Genomic DNA, 15307 nt, shown 5'->3' with positions numbered 1-15307 from the left:
ACGTTACCTGCCTGACTGCATTGTGCCAACTGTAAAGTTTGGTGGAGGAGGGATAATGCTGTGGGGTTGTTTTTCAGGGGTTGGCCTAGACCCCTTAGTTCCAGTGAAGGGAAATCTTAATGCTTCAGCAGACTGAGACATTTTGGACAATTACGCTTCCAACTTTGTAAGAAGTAAGAAGAACCTTTTCTGTTCCAACATGGCTGAGCCCCAGTCCACAAAGCAAGGTCCATAAAGGTCATGGCTGGGTGAGTTTGGTGTGGAAGAACTTGACTGGCCAGCACAGAGCCCTGACCTCAACCCCATCAAATACCTTTTGGATGAAGTAGAACAGAGATTGCAAGCCAGGCCCTCTCGTCCAACATCAGTGTCTGACCTTACAAATGCTCTTCTGGATGAATGAGCAAAGAAACCCCTAAGACACACTTCAAAATCTTGTAGAAAGCTTCCCAGAAGTTATAGCTGCAAAGGGGAACAATTCCATGTTAATGCCTATGGATTTAGAATGGGGTGTCACAAAAGCTCCTGTAGGTGTAATGTGTAGGTGTCCCAATTATATATATATATATCATATAATTTTCTTTAATTTAGTTTTATCCCCCCACAAGTTCACCTATGTCATTTTTGTGTTGTCGTTTTTTACAGGACCATTTTCAAACCTCTCTTTATACCTTAGAATCAGTGTCTTTTTGTTATTGTGCTTTTGAGATGCAGTTATTTGTAAACGAGCTCTGTTCTGACTGGCTGTCCTTTACATTGTGTAAATGTTTCGTGACAAATAGAAATGGTCAAAAATGACTTGGAATAAAATCTCATTACAGCAAAGTACTTTAAAGGACCCATATCATGGAAAACAAAATTTTTCTCACTGTTTTGAAATAAAAGAGTTTGATGTAGTATGTAAACACAGTAAACACTGTCTGTTAAAGTTCCAAATGTTCACTCCTCAGTCTATACAGTCCATGTACGGAAACTAATCTGCAAAAACAGCCTTTTCTGAATTCACTGTTTTTGTGATGTCATGGAAAAACAAGGCATTTGCATACATCCTCCTCCACTCATTCATGCTGATGTTATAAAGTGTGTTTCAGTTTGGACTGCCTCTTGAATGAGGTACAATATAGGGCAGCCAATCAGAACAGAGCTCATTTACAAATATCACTAGCACTTTCAAACTGTGTAAAACAATAATTAAAAAAAAATAGAAATGAAGTTATTAATGAAGTTTTAATGCGACAGCGATGACTCAGAAAAAGAAAACACTTCTGATGTTCTTCTCTGTCCCCTAGGAAGATTATGAGGAAGATTACCTCATTATCACAGAAAAAGATGTTCAATCTCAGCAAACTAATCCTAACTGAATCTACTTTTCATTCACAAACAAGTCAAATCCATTTCAAGCACAGCATGTAGACAGGATTCATTTTATTGAACAGCACTTTCTGATCTGCTACAGAGGCATGTTGTGCGGCATGCACTATATCTATAGTCACAAGAGAACGGCAAAAAGCAAAGGGAAATAAAAGAAAACTGTACAAACCACTGGCCCATATGCGTAAACATTGTAAGCCTTCACTACATCACATTTCTCCATGTTGAATGGCTACTGTATCATAGAAACAAAATACACGTTGGGTCAGTCTTTTGCATGCAGAGTCTAGCCCAGTCCAGAAAACAAGCTTGTAGTCCATAAAACAAACCACAATTAAACCATTGGATCTCAAATCAGAGAGAAAGTAGTGCACAAATCACAATTTTCATTGATGGGTTAAAGTTTGTGGCCAGTCAGTCAATAGTCTTCACAGAACTTGTGAAATGCGTTTAGCAGGATGCAAGCCAAGTTACATCATCGGTGTACCCAAATAGACCAAATGCCTATTTGCTTTCCACATAAAAGTGCCTCTGAGTCTTTTGCAGTGACCCCCATTTTCATCATCATTGCATTTGAGTTAATTTGTATGCTGTGTTGGGATTTCTGGAGCTTTCTTTTAAGGCGCTGTGGCCTGCCTTATTCTCTCATCCTAACTGGCTGATTAGGAGACGTGGAGAGATTCTGGCCAAGCCTACAAACAAACTGAAAGATACAGATTCTTTCCTCTATGAGATCAGGCCCATACTGAGCGATGTGACTGGGCCTGTTCAGTAGTATGCCTGGGTGTGTGTGGAACTATGCTTCCAAGTTTTATCGATCTAAACCCTGATCCATGTTGGAGTCACCCATCTCATTATGCCCTGATGGTAGACAGTTGTTGCTGTCAGTTTAAAACCTCATGACCCCGATTAAATTTTTCTCTTTAATTTCATTAAACCACATGAAAATATAAGTTTCTCTTCTGCAAATCTCAAGAAATCAACCTTCATTGATTTAATTTCCAGTCAAAACGGCCATTAAATATAAGTTATTTATTATTGGCAGAAAATATTTTTAACAGAAAATTACCAATTTTACAACTATCATATTTTTCATCATATTTAGTGTGTCTACAGCTTCTATTCTTCTCAGGATACTGGCTTTTAGTTTTTCAAAGAAATGTGCAGGGATATTTTTTCACACTTCCCAAGTTCAGTCTTAGAAGTTAGTTGCATTTCCTGCCTCTCACAAGTAACCCTAAGCACATTCAGTGATGTTGAGGTTTGGACTCTGGAGTGGACAGTCCATTCTTTCTGAGAACACCAGCAGCTTCTTTGTTTAACTTGCAAATGTTCTTCTTTTTTTCTCTATTTCCTTTTCTCAGTGAGGCTTCTTGACAGCTACACATCCTTTCAGACTCAAGTGTTGAGTTGTCTTCTCACAGTAGAAGGATGGACAGAAACACCTGTGGATGTTTTCAGATCTGAAGCAAGAGTGGAGCTTCATTTTCTCCTCTCTCTCAAAGATGAAAGCTTCAGCACTGTTTATGTGATGGGGACAGATTTGGTGTCTACCAGGTTGTATCCCATTTTCACTGTACCCATTTGGAAAAAAAATATATTCCTAATGTCTTTGTCAAATATATTTTTGCAATGTGTGCAAATGGCCAAATATTGCATTTGTTACACAAAAACTGAATGAAAAGTACTGACTTTGCATTAACCATGTACGTATGTGGTAAGACAGCGCTCACACAAAATGGACTGGAAATAAACAAGATATCAAATCATAACTGCATTTCCACAGTATATCAATACCTACAACACCTGGTTTTGCCATGTTAAAGGTTCACTTACTGATATTAAGATGACTTCCTTACTAAAATTAAGATACTGGAATACAGATTCATTTGAAAAGGTATCCAAACAGTAAAGTGCATTAGACAAGCATTTTGGCTATTCTCATACATTTTCAAATGTATCTGGTAAATATGTTCACATACATTTATTTTTGTATGGTGCATTTCTATGTGTGATATTTCCCCATACATTTGAAAATACATGTATTTTAAAACATGTTTGGTTGATATGGCAATATATTCTGAAATACAATTTAGCATTTGGAATATATTTCAGAAAGTATTGCACTGTATTTGAAACATATATTAAATATATAAAAAATACATGTCCACATTTTTTCTATGTGGGTCCATCTTTTAAACAGTTTTTGAACTGTTTCTTCACTGTATGTCTGTTTTGACTGGAAATTACACAAACAAAAGGTGGTCTCTGACTTTTGCACAGTGCTGCATATTAAAAGTAATAACTTGACTTTTAACTATTTGACACATTCACTATTCACACAAGTGCCTTTTAATTTTATTATTACAAACATATATCTCTTGATTTATTCACCCTCTCAAGATTCAGCTCCTCTATTCATATGATGAACTGTAGTCTACTACATAGAGATAGAATAAATAAGATAAATCATTCCTATAAATTTATGCACACCAAATATATATGTATAGGTATATGAACAAATCAATGCATTCATTTAATGCTATGTATAAAAATAGTTGCTACACATTTCTCTCTATAATCTCATACGCTTGCTTTTCAGCAAGACAACATATAAGTGCCTCATACGTTACACAAAAGTTCTGTCTACAAATGCTACAGTAACCCATGACAGTTCTCCTATAGCCATTTTCAGTTGTTAACAACTATTCCACCAATTTATGGAAGATTCATCTATTTCTTTAAAATATGATTTGGGAGATGAGTCACTAAGATCATGCTGCAGGGGGCGTTGTGTGTAAGTGGAGAGCAGATTTGAATTCCCTTTTAAAGGGTTCCCCACCACTGCATCTGTTTAGAACATGCCTGTTGTGGTGCTGCAATTGTTTCTAAACCAAGATTTCCTGCTTTAAAGACCAAAAACCTCCCTTCTGATGATGCATCTTGAAGGTGGCGGTGAATTTTGAAAGACTAGAACTTCTACAGGGTGGACACTTTTTCATTAGCTGGCTAATAGTTTAACTGAATTATTCCCTAAACAAAGAAAAGTCTGATGACCAGCTGAGGTCAATGCTATATCACTAATGCTAGCTTGCAGATATATTTATTAGCCTCTAGATTGAAAACATAAAAACAATACAAAATTGTGAGCTCAAAAGCATTCTGCACTACACAACCTAACAAACAGCATAATAAATCCTAGTTTTAAAGCAGAATCCCTCTTTAATTCTAATTCCACCTCTAATCCTGAGTCAAAGAATTTCTAGTTAGGGAGAACTGCAACTCGAGTATCTCATCTGGGCTGGAGCTCCAGTGTTGTTTGCAAGAGTCTAAAATGAATGGAGGCCTAATGAGCTTTTGAGGAAAACTGCAATTTGTACTAATCAGTACTAATTACTAAACTAATCAGCATGCAGCAGCATTAATGCTAGTGTGCTACTGTCAAAAACCTATTTGACAGTACGCTTTACTGATTTTTTTATGTAATACATAATTCAATTTTCAAAATGTCTTCCTTTTAAGAAAGTTCCTGTGTGAAAGACTAGAAATATATTTTCTTAACATTTTTAGCCACGTCCCCTCCCATTCACTGAGAACTTTAACATTTTTCAGTCATGTTTTTGACACAATGGGTTAGAAATTGGAAGTGTGCAGGCTCCCCCTAAACTGGCTCTGAGCTGAGCCACTAAACAGTGCCCCCTGCTGGTCGTGGGTTTGCCTTCAAACCTTCCTACCTCTTCCCAGTCCCATTTTAAAAAACATAACAGGGGATTAGATGAAACAGTACCCTCAGAATGTGTCACGCAACAGCTTACCACAGTGCATTTCTCTCAATGAATTAATATTACATTATATGGAATACAAGAACGTAACGGGAGATGGTTTAATAGATAATAGTCAGAGGGCCGTCACTGAGGATTTCTCACAGGCAGCATGCACATATACAGAACAGGATTCACAATGTACCACCTGCAGAGAGACAGACAGAGACAATTTCCAAAACATTTTACATGTTAATATAGTACTGTAGTACTGAAAAGAAAATATATATATAATCAAAGTAATTTTGGGTCATTTCTTTAAGTCCAGTTGCATGATTCCATATGTATTCAAAGTGTCATATCTTCAGTATTATTTAAAAAAGTAGAAAACAGTAAAAATAAAGAATATTTACTATATTTTAACTACATTTTCCTACTTTGTTGAGCTTTGTGTTTATCTGCTCTGTTATGTGTACCATTTGGTTACCTGCCCTAGGTGATTAACTGGCTGCAGGCTCCTGCTGGATAATGTGTTGTTGTTTTTGTTGGAGTTGGTCAGCTGGGTCGTTGCAGTGCCCATCACTGCTACACACAGAGAAGTTACTGAGAGGCACGCTGTAGCAGTGGGAATGGAAGGTAATAGCAGGCATTAGTGACCACACAGAATGACCCAGCAGCACAGAAGAAGGCAAAAATTGGTTTTGGTATCCAGGCACGAGCCTTTGTGAGTATTTAACAAATCACTCACATGCATTTAATATTACATGTTCTTCACAGCTTACCTGTTGTCATTGATGTCTGTGGCATTCCCTGTGAAGAAATACCAACATTAGGTAAATACCAATGCTGTAATCAGTGCTATTGACAGCCTGTTGATTTAAAAATGGTGTTTAGGATCTTTTATGAAATAACTCCAATCAATTAGTTGGGATGTGCTGCTATTGCACAATTCCTAGATAAGAACTCCTATGGCTCACATCGCTATTGTATAATACTCAATATACATGTGATTGTGCATACTATATTGTGCATTAATGCAGCAAGACATTTAAAACAGGGTCCTATTATTGGAATAGCAATTATGTTCCTTGGCAATCATAGCTTACTGTTAATGAACTGTATTACTGTTTTTTGTGATTATTATTGAAAATAAATGTAATTATTTATTGAACATTGGTGTGTTTTATCATTCTGTCACCATGTTATCTCTCCGCTTTGTTCTATGCCTAACAAAATGATAAAATCACTTTAACACAAAGCTCTTCAAGACTTATTGCTTTAATCTGAGCCAGGAAGCAATGTCAGATCTTGCCGAGAGCTACAAAAAATACACGGTGTGCTCCCTGTGAGAGTTGTTTTCAGAACCTGTGATGTAAGGCAGTAGTCTACCGTTTGCTATGTTGAGCTTGTGAGAGGAGTCCAGAGACTCTGTGGCATTGGCTGTCCTGTGTCTTCCCTCTGGAGCTCTGTACAAGATGGACAAATACAGACCTTACTTCACTACACAAAAAGAGTATACATCTAGAATATTAATGAATGTATGTATATATACACAAAATGAAACATTAACACTGAATAACTCACTTGTTATTATGACTTATGTTAGTCTTCATGTGGGTTGATACAGTGGGTGAAAATGGAGGTGGAGCAGCACTCTGGAACAGTGCGTTGCTAAACGTGATGGAGGGATCACTGCTGCGAACAAACATGTGATTGACTGGAGGGCCGACCGGGTAGTGACCTGGTCGAACTGGTTTGGCTGAGCACAGGAAATAAAATACAAAGCATTTTAATGCAAACCTATATAAAATATAAATGTTAACAAATTATGTTCTCCACACAAAGTCAAAGCACATTTGTCTGTCAATTTACACAAGAATAAGCTCCTGAAAAAAATGTATTCTATGCTCTTCCACTGAAATTTTTATTTATTTATTTATTTACTTACTTACTTACTTACTTATTTAAATGGGTTTATCTTTCACAAGATCAGCATTAAAAGTCTGTCTTCCACACAAAAAGTCTAGGTAGTCATACACCTGAGATCAGATTAATTAATTGATTTTAACAGCACCTTTTTTTATTTAATGAAATATAATAAAACCACTAACTTTTACAGTAAGGTCTATCCTAAGACACAACAAGGCTTAAACTGTAAGATTCCTTTATGTTATGGTTGTTTTTTTCTGTACTGGAATTAACTCCATGACTGCAGTTGGTGACCTTGTTGTAAGGCTCTGATTGAGTCTGAAATTTTGGTCCGAACCCAAATACAGCCCGAGAATTTTTTGTCTGAGCCTGACCCAACCTACAGCATTGCAGGCCAAACCTGACCTGAGACAATTACAATTCTGTTCAAAACTGACCTGACCCATCATCATCACCCAAAATACAGGATAAAACCTGATATGATATCACTGGTTAAATTACCATGTAGTGACAATAACAGGCATTCTCAGATCATGGACAAACTAAATAATAAAATAATAAAAAAGAAAATTGTACAAATTTATTCATCAAGCAATGCTTTCAAAAACATCCTAAACTTTTCTTTAGTCTGGTTAAATGTTCTGTTCTTATGCTGTGCAGAATGCCAAACTGTTTTGAAGTAGTGAGAGAGGAAGAATAAAGTGGAGAGAGAAAAGCAGAGAGAAATGGAAGATAAAATCCATTAAAATAAAAAGATAATAAAGATAAAATAAAAGATTACTTCAAAATCTAAAATTTGACATAAGCCCAACACATACAATCAAAAGTTTGTGCGCCCTTGGTCAATTGATATGTTTTGATGATTTTCTGAAAGTGAAAAAAGGTTCACATCAAATATTATCTGGCATATTTAATGCATAAAACTATGTTTATTTTTTTAGAATATGTTAAATTAGCAAAAAAACACAAATTGTGCAAAATCACAATTTGTGACTGGGGTGTTCAAACAGGTTCAGACGAATATTTCAAGCTGTACTATATTGCTTACTGCCTTTAATTGTATTACTTGTCCCATTATTTTCTTATCAATGTTGACATTACATTACTTAATTGTTGCAGTGTTTAATCTGGCCAATAGGTGTTTTGTAAGATTTCTGACCAATCAGTGCAGCGTGAGGGCGACGGAAGGGGTGCCTGGCTCTCATCACTTCTTTGATGCGCTCCACCTCCTGCTGGTAGCGGCGCCGGTCCTTCATGGCGCCCTCCTTTGCCTCCTTCAGTGCATCTTCCAATGCCCGAACTCGCTCAGCTGTAGAACGAAGACGCTTTTCCAGTTTAGGAAGCTCACAGCGCAGATCTGCATTATCACGGACAAGCTGAGAGAGAGAGAGAGAGAGAGAGAGAGAGAGGGAGGGAGAGGGAGAGAGAGTCCATTTAGATAGTACTGAGATAAGAGTGAAAAACAGGATTAAAAAAGAGGGATAAGAGAAAACAAATGAGGTGAAGTGATGGTATTGTGAAGGTGGTGATGTGCATGTGTATCACATCTGAGCACACTGAAGAGATTGCATATGTGGGGGCACCTTGATTAATGATAGAGCTTTATTGGTCATTGGAGACATTCAATCGATTCACTGCCCCTGCAGAACATGCAACCATATCTTGCAATTTATTATTACCAATCCACAGTGAAATCACTGACCTGTTTGTGTACTTTTGTAAGCTGGTCCAGGTTGTTCTCAAGAAAGGAAATCTTCTGCTTTTGAGTGGAAAACCCCCCACTATCATCAGGCTCCATTTCTGCACTCTGCAAACAAAAGACAAAAACAGTACTGTGCAAAAGGCAGAGACAACCTCTCGTTTATTTCACTTCCAGTCAAAACAGTTTCAGGTTATTCAGTTCAAATTGCTCAGATTTTAGGAAGTCTTTCTGAGGAGATTAAATATGAGGTCAAAAATTCACTAAAAGATACTAAGAAAATGGGACAAAATGGGACTAACAACCATACAAGACCTTGTAGACCACCAAAATTGTCAAAAACAGATAAACAGTACTAGAAGAAAATCAAGCTTCACTCTTGCTTCAGATCTGAAGAAATCCACAGGTATTTCTGTTTCTGTCCATTCTTCCACTGTGAGAGGACAACTCACAACTCAAAGCAATGGGTCTGAAAGGATGTTTAGCTCTAAGATTTCTTATAAAACTGAAAGCAAGTCTCCTGAAAAGAATGGAAACGTCAATAAAGGCAAAGGGTGCACAAACTAAATACTGACAAACTTGATATATTTAGTTGTCGAGGCTTCTGTGCAATTTTCAATTAAATATGTGTTTCTGACCTTTGTCCTGATGCTGAAAAATGAATAAGCTGATCTAAGTGGTAGTGGTCTCAGTGCTGTAATGTTCAGACAAAAATCAGAACACTCATCTTTGCAACATTCAACATGGGCCACATTTTCTATAACTTACTCGTTTAACTCGAGTTGTGAGGTCTTGAACAAAAAGCTTCCTCAAGTTGTGCAAGGTCTGAAGCTCACGGGCCTTGGTAAGAAAGAGAGAGGGTAGAGAGAGGGTCTCACCAGCGCCAAACCTTTCAGTATTATTCCATGAGTTACATTCCAGATACTTTTCATAGAGGAAATACTCACGACAGTCTCCTCTAGCCCCTTCATGTCCTGCTTGGCCTGCTCATGTCGTTCATTAAGATATCTGTCCACAGAAAGCACATCCCAACAATTTTAGTCAATTATAGTTTCATAACTCTTAGAATATGCCCCTGTGAACTGTTTACATCATATTATAATGGGAATGTCTACTTAATAATCAACACACTTATTGTCATTGCAGAGGAGAAATTTTCAGGCTTGAACTTTCAACATACAATGTACATTCCAACCTCCATGTTGCACTGTTATACTATACTATTCCCGCTATGCTCTACAATGCATAAGCATTAAACCAACCTCTTTGAGCAGCATTACTTATCAAACCCATCATTATCTGGGGCTTTCTTATTTGGCATTGATCTCAGGGCCTGTCTGACTACATCTTCCAGCACTTCTTCAAAGGTTCTTCTGTATAGCCAATATCAACAAAAGTGTCTTGGCAACTGATATCTTTGTTGTAGAGGTCTTCCATGTATTCCTTACATCTTTTTAAATTTTTATTATGTCTGCTTATATTTGTCCACATTAATCAAGTACAATTAAAAAATCATATTACTTGTCATTGATTTTCAAATCATATAAGAAAAACTAGCTAACTGACATTTCTACTCCACCTTAACAGACTGCAATGGTCAAAGCTCTAGACAAAATGAATTGTTTGTCAACAGAGCAATTTGTATCTTATATTTTTGTGAATCACCCCAAAACACACACACACACACACACACACACACACACACACACACACTCACACTCACACTCTCTCTCTCTCTCTCTCACACACACACACACACACACAAGAGTTAAACCTGTGCCAACTCCCTTTTTCGACCCAGTAGCGAATTAAACAACAAGGTGTCAATTTGAAAACAATTGAACACATCTGAACAGCAGATGAGACGCTTCAGCTTATTTTCTTCAGTTGTTAATTGTTCTATTACTCTTAAGTGACCACATCTGACGCCTTGACCGGTCCACTGATTTCATTGGTCAGCCTTTTAACGATAGTTTGGCGGCTTTTATTATGTACTGCCGCAGAAGTAAGGCTCCCGTAAGTTATGCTGTCTGCTCTACCGCTGTATCTGAAGATTCACGTTCACGCTAATTCGACATACAATGTGGAAGAACAAGCTGCTCCTCTTGATCTCAGTAACGCTGGCCTCTTTAGCGTTTTGTCAGGAAACCGCTCAGAAAGCTGACTTTCCCTCTGAAGTGACCGCTGGAACAGCCCGGCTCGGGCGGCTGGTTGTTGGGAAAGGAGTAAAGCTGCTCTCAGGAGGAGCAGAGAAAAATAATGGCAGTGAAGTGCAAGATGGGCTTACCGACCACTCCGAAGGATACCAGTCTGATCAACAGGGGTCAGCGGGTAAGTGCTAAAGCAGTCACGGGCTGACTAAGCTAGGCAAGCAGAACAAAATGATAGTCGACAGAAGTGAATCAAGTCAGTCCTGTAAGTTCTGCTGCACAAAACGCGTCTTCTGATTTCTGAGTTCATACCTGGCGTGTAAAACTGTGTAGGGATATGCAGACTTTGTTTGGGGATCAATCCTAAAACGACAATTCTAGTGTTTGGCTGTTCCCTTTAAGCAGTAAACGTGCATCCTTATCATTAAGCAGATGGTGAAAAATTGAGTGTAGAATAAGAACTTCTCGCCATGACAGGCACGCAGTGAATGTTCTGTAGTGGCAGATCACTTGGATTTATTTCCCTCAACAGTTCATTTGTGGCAGTTTAATACTAATGCAGTGGCTTTTGGATACCTTTTTGGTTTTTTTTAATGAATTTTTACTATAGAGAATACAGAATTCCCCTTTACCCAAAAATATTGATATTGGCCTTGGTATTACTTGGTATTGGATTGAAATTTAGTGTTTGTCTGTCTAAAACCATGCCACTAAACCCCTCTCCATGCCCTGAACTTTGTCCTCAAAGTAGCTTATTGCTGATCATCTCTAAATGAGACTACCATTTTGGCCAGCTGAGGCAAATTGACTGAATTTGATAAACTTCAAATGATCACCTTTTTTGCACAAGACTGAATTGGGCTTATTTGAGTGTTCCATTCTGCCTTTGTGGTTATATGCTGGCACCTTGAATGGAAGTTTGGAATAAGAAGCCTAATTCAGCCTTGGGTTTTCAACACTGATCAGTAGTTAAATGCCCTCAAGGCTCATGAAGCTGTTTCTGCGGCATGCCTACATGTTTCACAATGCATGTTCTCCTGGCTTTGATTTCTCAACTCAATTAAAACAAATGCGCTGTTTGGGCGAGTTCCCATACCCCATGCTGGCTGATCTTCCTTTAGCATCCATTTAATATGAGCACTAAGCAGGCAGCTTTCTTAATTCAGAAGCATCTGTTTTAAAACTGTTGGCGCTTTAAGGCCAAAAAAGGAGAAATCCTGTGCTACTCTGATCTTGTTTCTTGTCCAATTCTACACATGTTGCATGGTACAAAGCAGCAGAATCCAAGTTGCAGCGCTTGAATCCTTCCGTGCATTGTGGAGATGATGCTATGGCTCTGCATGTTCAAGGATCTAGAGTGCCTAACTTCATGGTTGACAGAGGTGGGTTTATTGACCTCCACTGGTTTAATAGGTTGATTGGGCCAAATTGTGCAATATGGCTTTTTTTTTTCTCCCCTCAGGTGAAGATGGTCTGCTTCCTGTGTCGCAGATGCCTGCCAACTGTGGTTTCTCAGTGAAAAGGGCTCGCAGGGATGTTCTCCTAACTGCTAATTATAAAGGCTGTCATGTTATGCAAGAGGTCTGTGCTTATGTAAAGTTGCTAGTTTGGCAATTTTTACAAGCCTACACATCCCTACCACGTCTGGTTGCACTAATATTGGTTATTCTAAGATGTTCTAGATCTACTGTCTCTATTGCAGGGTGAGGCCTACGTTTTGACACTGCGTTTGTGGGGAGCTCCCGTGAGCATATCCTGTCCTATGGCTACCTCTACACCTGAGACAAATGCTACAACTCCAGCCACTGAACCCATCTTGGCCAGTGACCCTCAACAGCCTGGGCAAGTGTTCCCAGGCTACATGCCTCTCCATCATAGATACCACTTTTACAAATATGGTTATCCTTGGGCTACCCCCACAAGCACTGCTACCTCGACAACCCCTACTCTTCCTGCCAGTGATGCCCAAAAGCCTGTCTCTCCTTTTGATAAGATCTATCCCTTTGGCTATGTTCCTCATTGGCATCCTTATTACCGATACGGTTACCCATGGGCTCGTCCCACACGTACCCCTACAGTTGCTCCAACCACTACAGCTAGCACTGCTACCTCAACAACCCCTACTCTTCCTGCCAGTGATGCTCAAAAGCCTGTCTCACCTTCTGATAAGATCTATCCCTTTGGCTTTGTTCCTCATTGGCATCCTTATTACCGATATGGTTACCCATGGGCTCGTCCCACACGTACCCCTACAGTTGCTCCAACCACCACAGCCAGCACTGCTACCTCAACAACCCCTACTCTTCCTGCCAGTGATGCTCAAAAGCCTGTCTCACCTTCTGATCAGGTCTATCCCTTTGGCTTTGTTCCTCATTGGCATCCTTATTACCGATACGGTTACCCATGGGCTCGTCCCACACGTACCCCTACAGTTGCTCCAACCACTACAGCCAGCACTGCTACCTCAACAACCCCTACTCTTCCTGCCAGTGATGCTCAAAAGCCTGTCTCACCTTCTGATAAGATCTATCCCTTTGGCTTTGTTCCTCATTGGCATCCTTATTACCGATACGGTTACCCATGGGCTCGTCCCACACGTACCCCTACAGTTGCTCCAACCACTACAGCTAGCACAGCTACCGTGACAGCCCCTACTCTTCCTGCCAGAGACGAAGAGCCTGGCTCTCATTTTGATCAGTTTTATCCTTTTGGCTTTGTTCCTCACCGCTACTGGCATCCTAATTACCAAAAAGGTTATCCAAGTGATTGCCTCACAAGTACTCCTACAGTGGCCCCAACTACTACAGCTAGCACTACTACCTCAACAGCCCCTACTGTTCCTGCCAATGAACCCTCAAGAGCCTGGCTTTCCTTTTGCTAAGGTGTACCCTTTTGGTCATTTTCCTTACCACCAATGGCGTCCCCTTTTCTAAAATGTTTATCCATTGGCTTGCCTCAAGTACTGCAATTCTTGCCCCAACTACAGCTGGTACAGGTACTTCAATAGCCCCTACTTTTCCTGCCAGTGACTAGCAAGATGCTAGCTATTACCAGTGTGGGTGATTTTGTGGGCACACCCCACAAGTACCCCCTACAGCTGCCCTAGCAACTACAGTTGGCAGTCACCTCAACTGCTCCTCTTGTCCTTGCTAGAGACCACCAGTCTATTTCCTTTTGCTCAACTTCAATATGCCAGTGTTTGTTGGATTGATTTCATATGTCCTTTTTCACAGTCTGCTAAATATTTTAGTCAGTAAAGCTTTCAGGTTGTCTAGGGTTTGTGGTCTGTCTTTCACTGTAATACTTGCTTGGTCACATCTTTTATGCAATAAAGTGACTAAATGACAAATACTGGAGTGCATGTTCTTGGGGTTGAATGTCCTGCTACAGGTTGCAGAAAGCCCTAACTTTGGGTTATAAGTTTCAATGTTTGTTTTTAAACATGTATCTGCCTCAGCTGGGTACGCCTCAATTCACATTTTGCTTGTTGCCACATATGACAAATCCAACATCTGTGGAAAAATTATTGCAGTTAGCTCAAATAATTGAGAATCTAAGTATGCAATAATTGTCAGATAATTCATGATTAAATTCAGCCTTAATGTAGTTTAGTGGCACATCTTATGGGAATGTTTTTTCACAATATCTAAAATATTACTTGAGAAAGTGTCATTTAAAAAAGTCACTTGTCCTTGATTTTCAAATCATATATGAAAATGTCATGAAAATAGCTAATTGACTTGTCTAATTAAAATGCAAGTTTGAAAATGCTAATTCATTTGTAATTCAAGTGTATTTGCAACTGCATTTCCCATGAGTGTGCATTATTTAGAACAAATCAAATTTAATTTCATAGCGTATATTTGTTTGCATTTCTAGGTTAATATGAAAGATAGAAAAGGATAAGCATGAAATGTGTTGACATTTTGTTTTCTGACTCACTCAAAAAAAAAAAAATGAAGTTATAATTGCAAATCGGGGAATGTTATTCCATATTTTTTATGTCAGAGCATTAAGACAAAAATTAAATGTCCAAAAGATGTTGCTTTTCCATATTAACCTTTTTCCAGCCATTATACACAGAAATGCGCTAAGGCTAATGCACATTTTGCATTTAAATTTGAATTATGTCTCAAGTAATGCACACTCTCACATCCACTTGCAAATACACTATTGAATTAGCATTTTCAAATTTGCATTTGAATTAGAAAAAGTCCCAAATATGCTGCCACAGTAACATTCAGAACTACTGATAAAATTAATAAATGTTTGTCAAGAAGGCAATTTATCTTATTTTTGTGAGACCCCTTACACACACAGAGAGAGATAAAACCCGTGTTTATTATTGGTCCAAGCACCTTTAGGTACATGGAACTCTACTGCTTTTGCTAGGATTT

General features: G+C 38.7%; 1 protein-coding gene across 1 annotated transcript in view; it reads right to left on the bottom strand.

Moving 5' to 3' along the window:
- Nucleotides 1-5282: 5282 nt before the first annotated feature.
- kif5ab (kinesin family member 5A, b) overlaps nt 5283-15307 on the bottom strand; it is a 64976-nt gene continuing 54951 nt past the window's right edge. Inside the window, exons 21-29 of the mRNA XM_036571190.1 lie at nt 9708-9768; nt 9529-9600; nt 8764-8868; nt 8221-8437; nt 6717-6891; nt 6522-6598; nt 5915-5942; nt 5620-5747; nt 5283-5340 (exon numbers count right to left, since the gene is read on the bottom strand). Coding sequence (XP_036427083.1) covers nt 5633-5747; nt 5915-5942; nt 6522-6598; nt 6717-6891; nt 8221-8437; nt 8764-8868; nt 9529-9600; nt 9708-9768 — 850 coding nt within the window. The 3' untranslated portion in view covers nt 5283-5340; nt 5620-5632. The remainder of the gene's footprint in view (nt 5341-5619; nt 5748-5914; nt 5943-6521; nt 6599-6716; nt 6892-8220; nt 8438-8763; nt 8869-9528; nt 9601-9707; nt 9769-15307) is intronic.

The sequence above is a fragment of the Colossoma macropomum genome, unplaced genomic scaffold, assembly GCF_904425465.1.
Source record: "Colossoma macropomum unplaced genomic scaffold, Colossoma_macropomum, whole genome shotgun sequence".
Classification (NCBI taxonomy): domain Eukaryota; kingdom Metazoa; phylum Chordata; class Actinopteri; order Characiformes; family Serrasalmidae; genus Colossoma; species Colossoma macropomum.
Note: the sequence above shows the minus strand (reverse complement) of the source record. Positions and strands in the feature narration are given on the sequence as shown.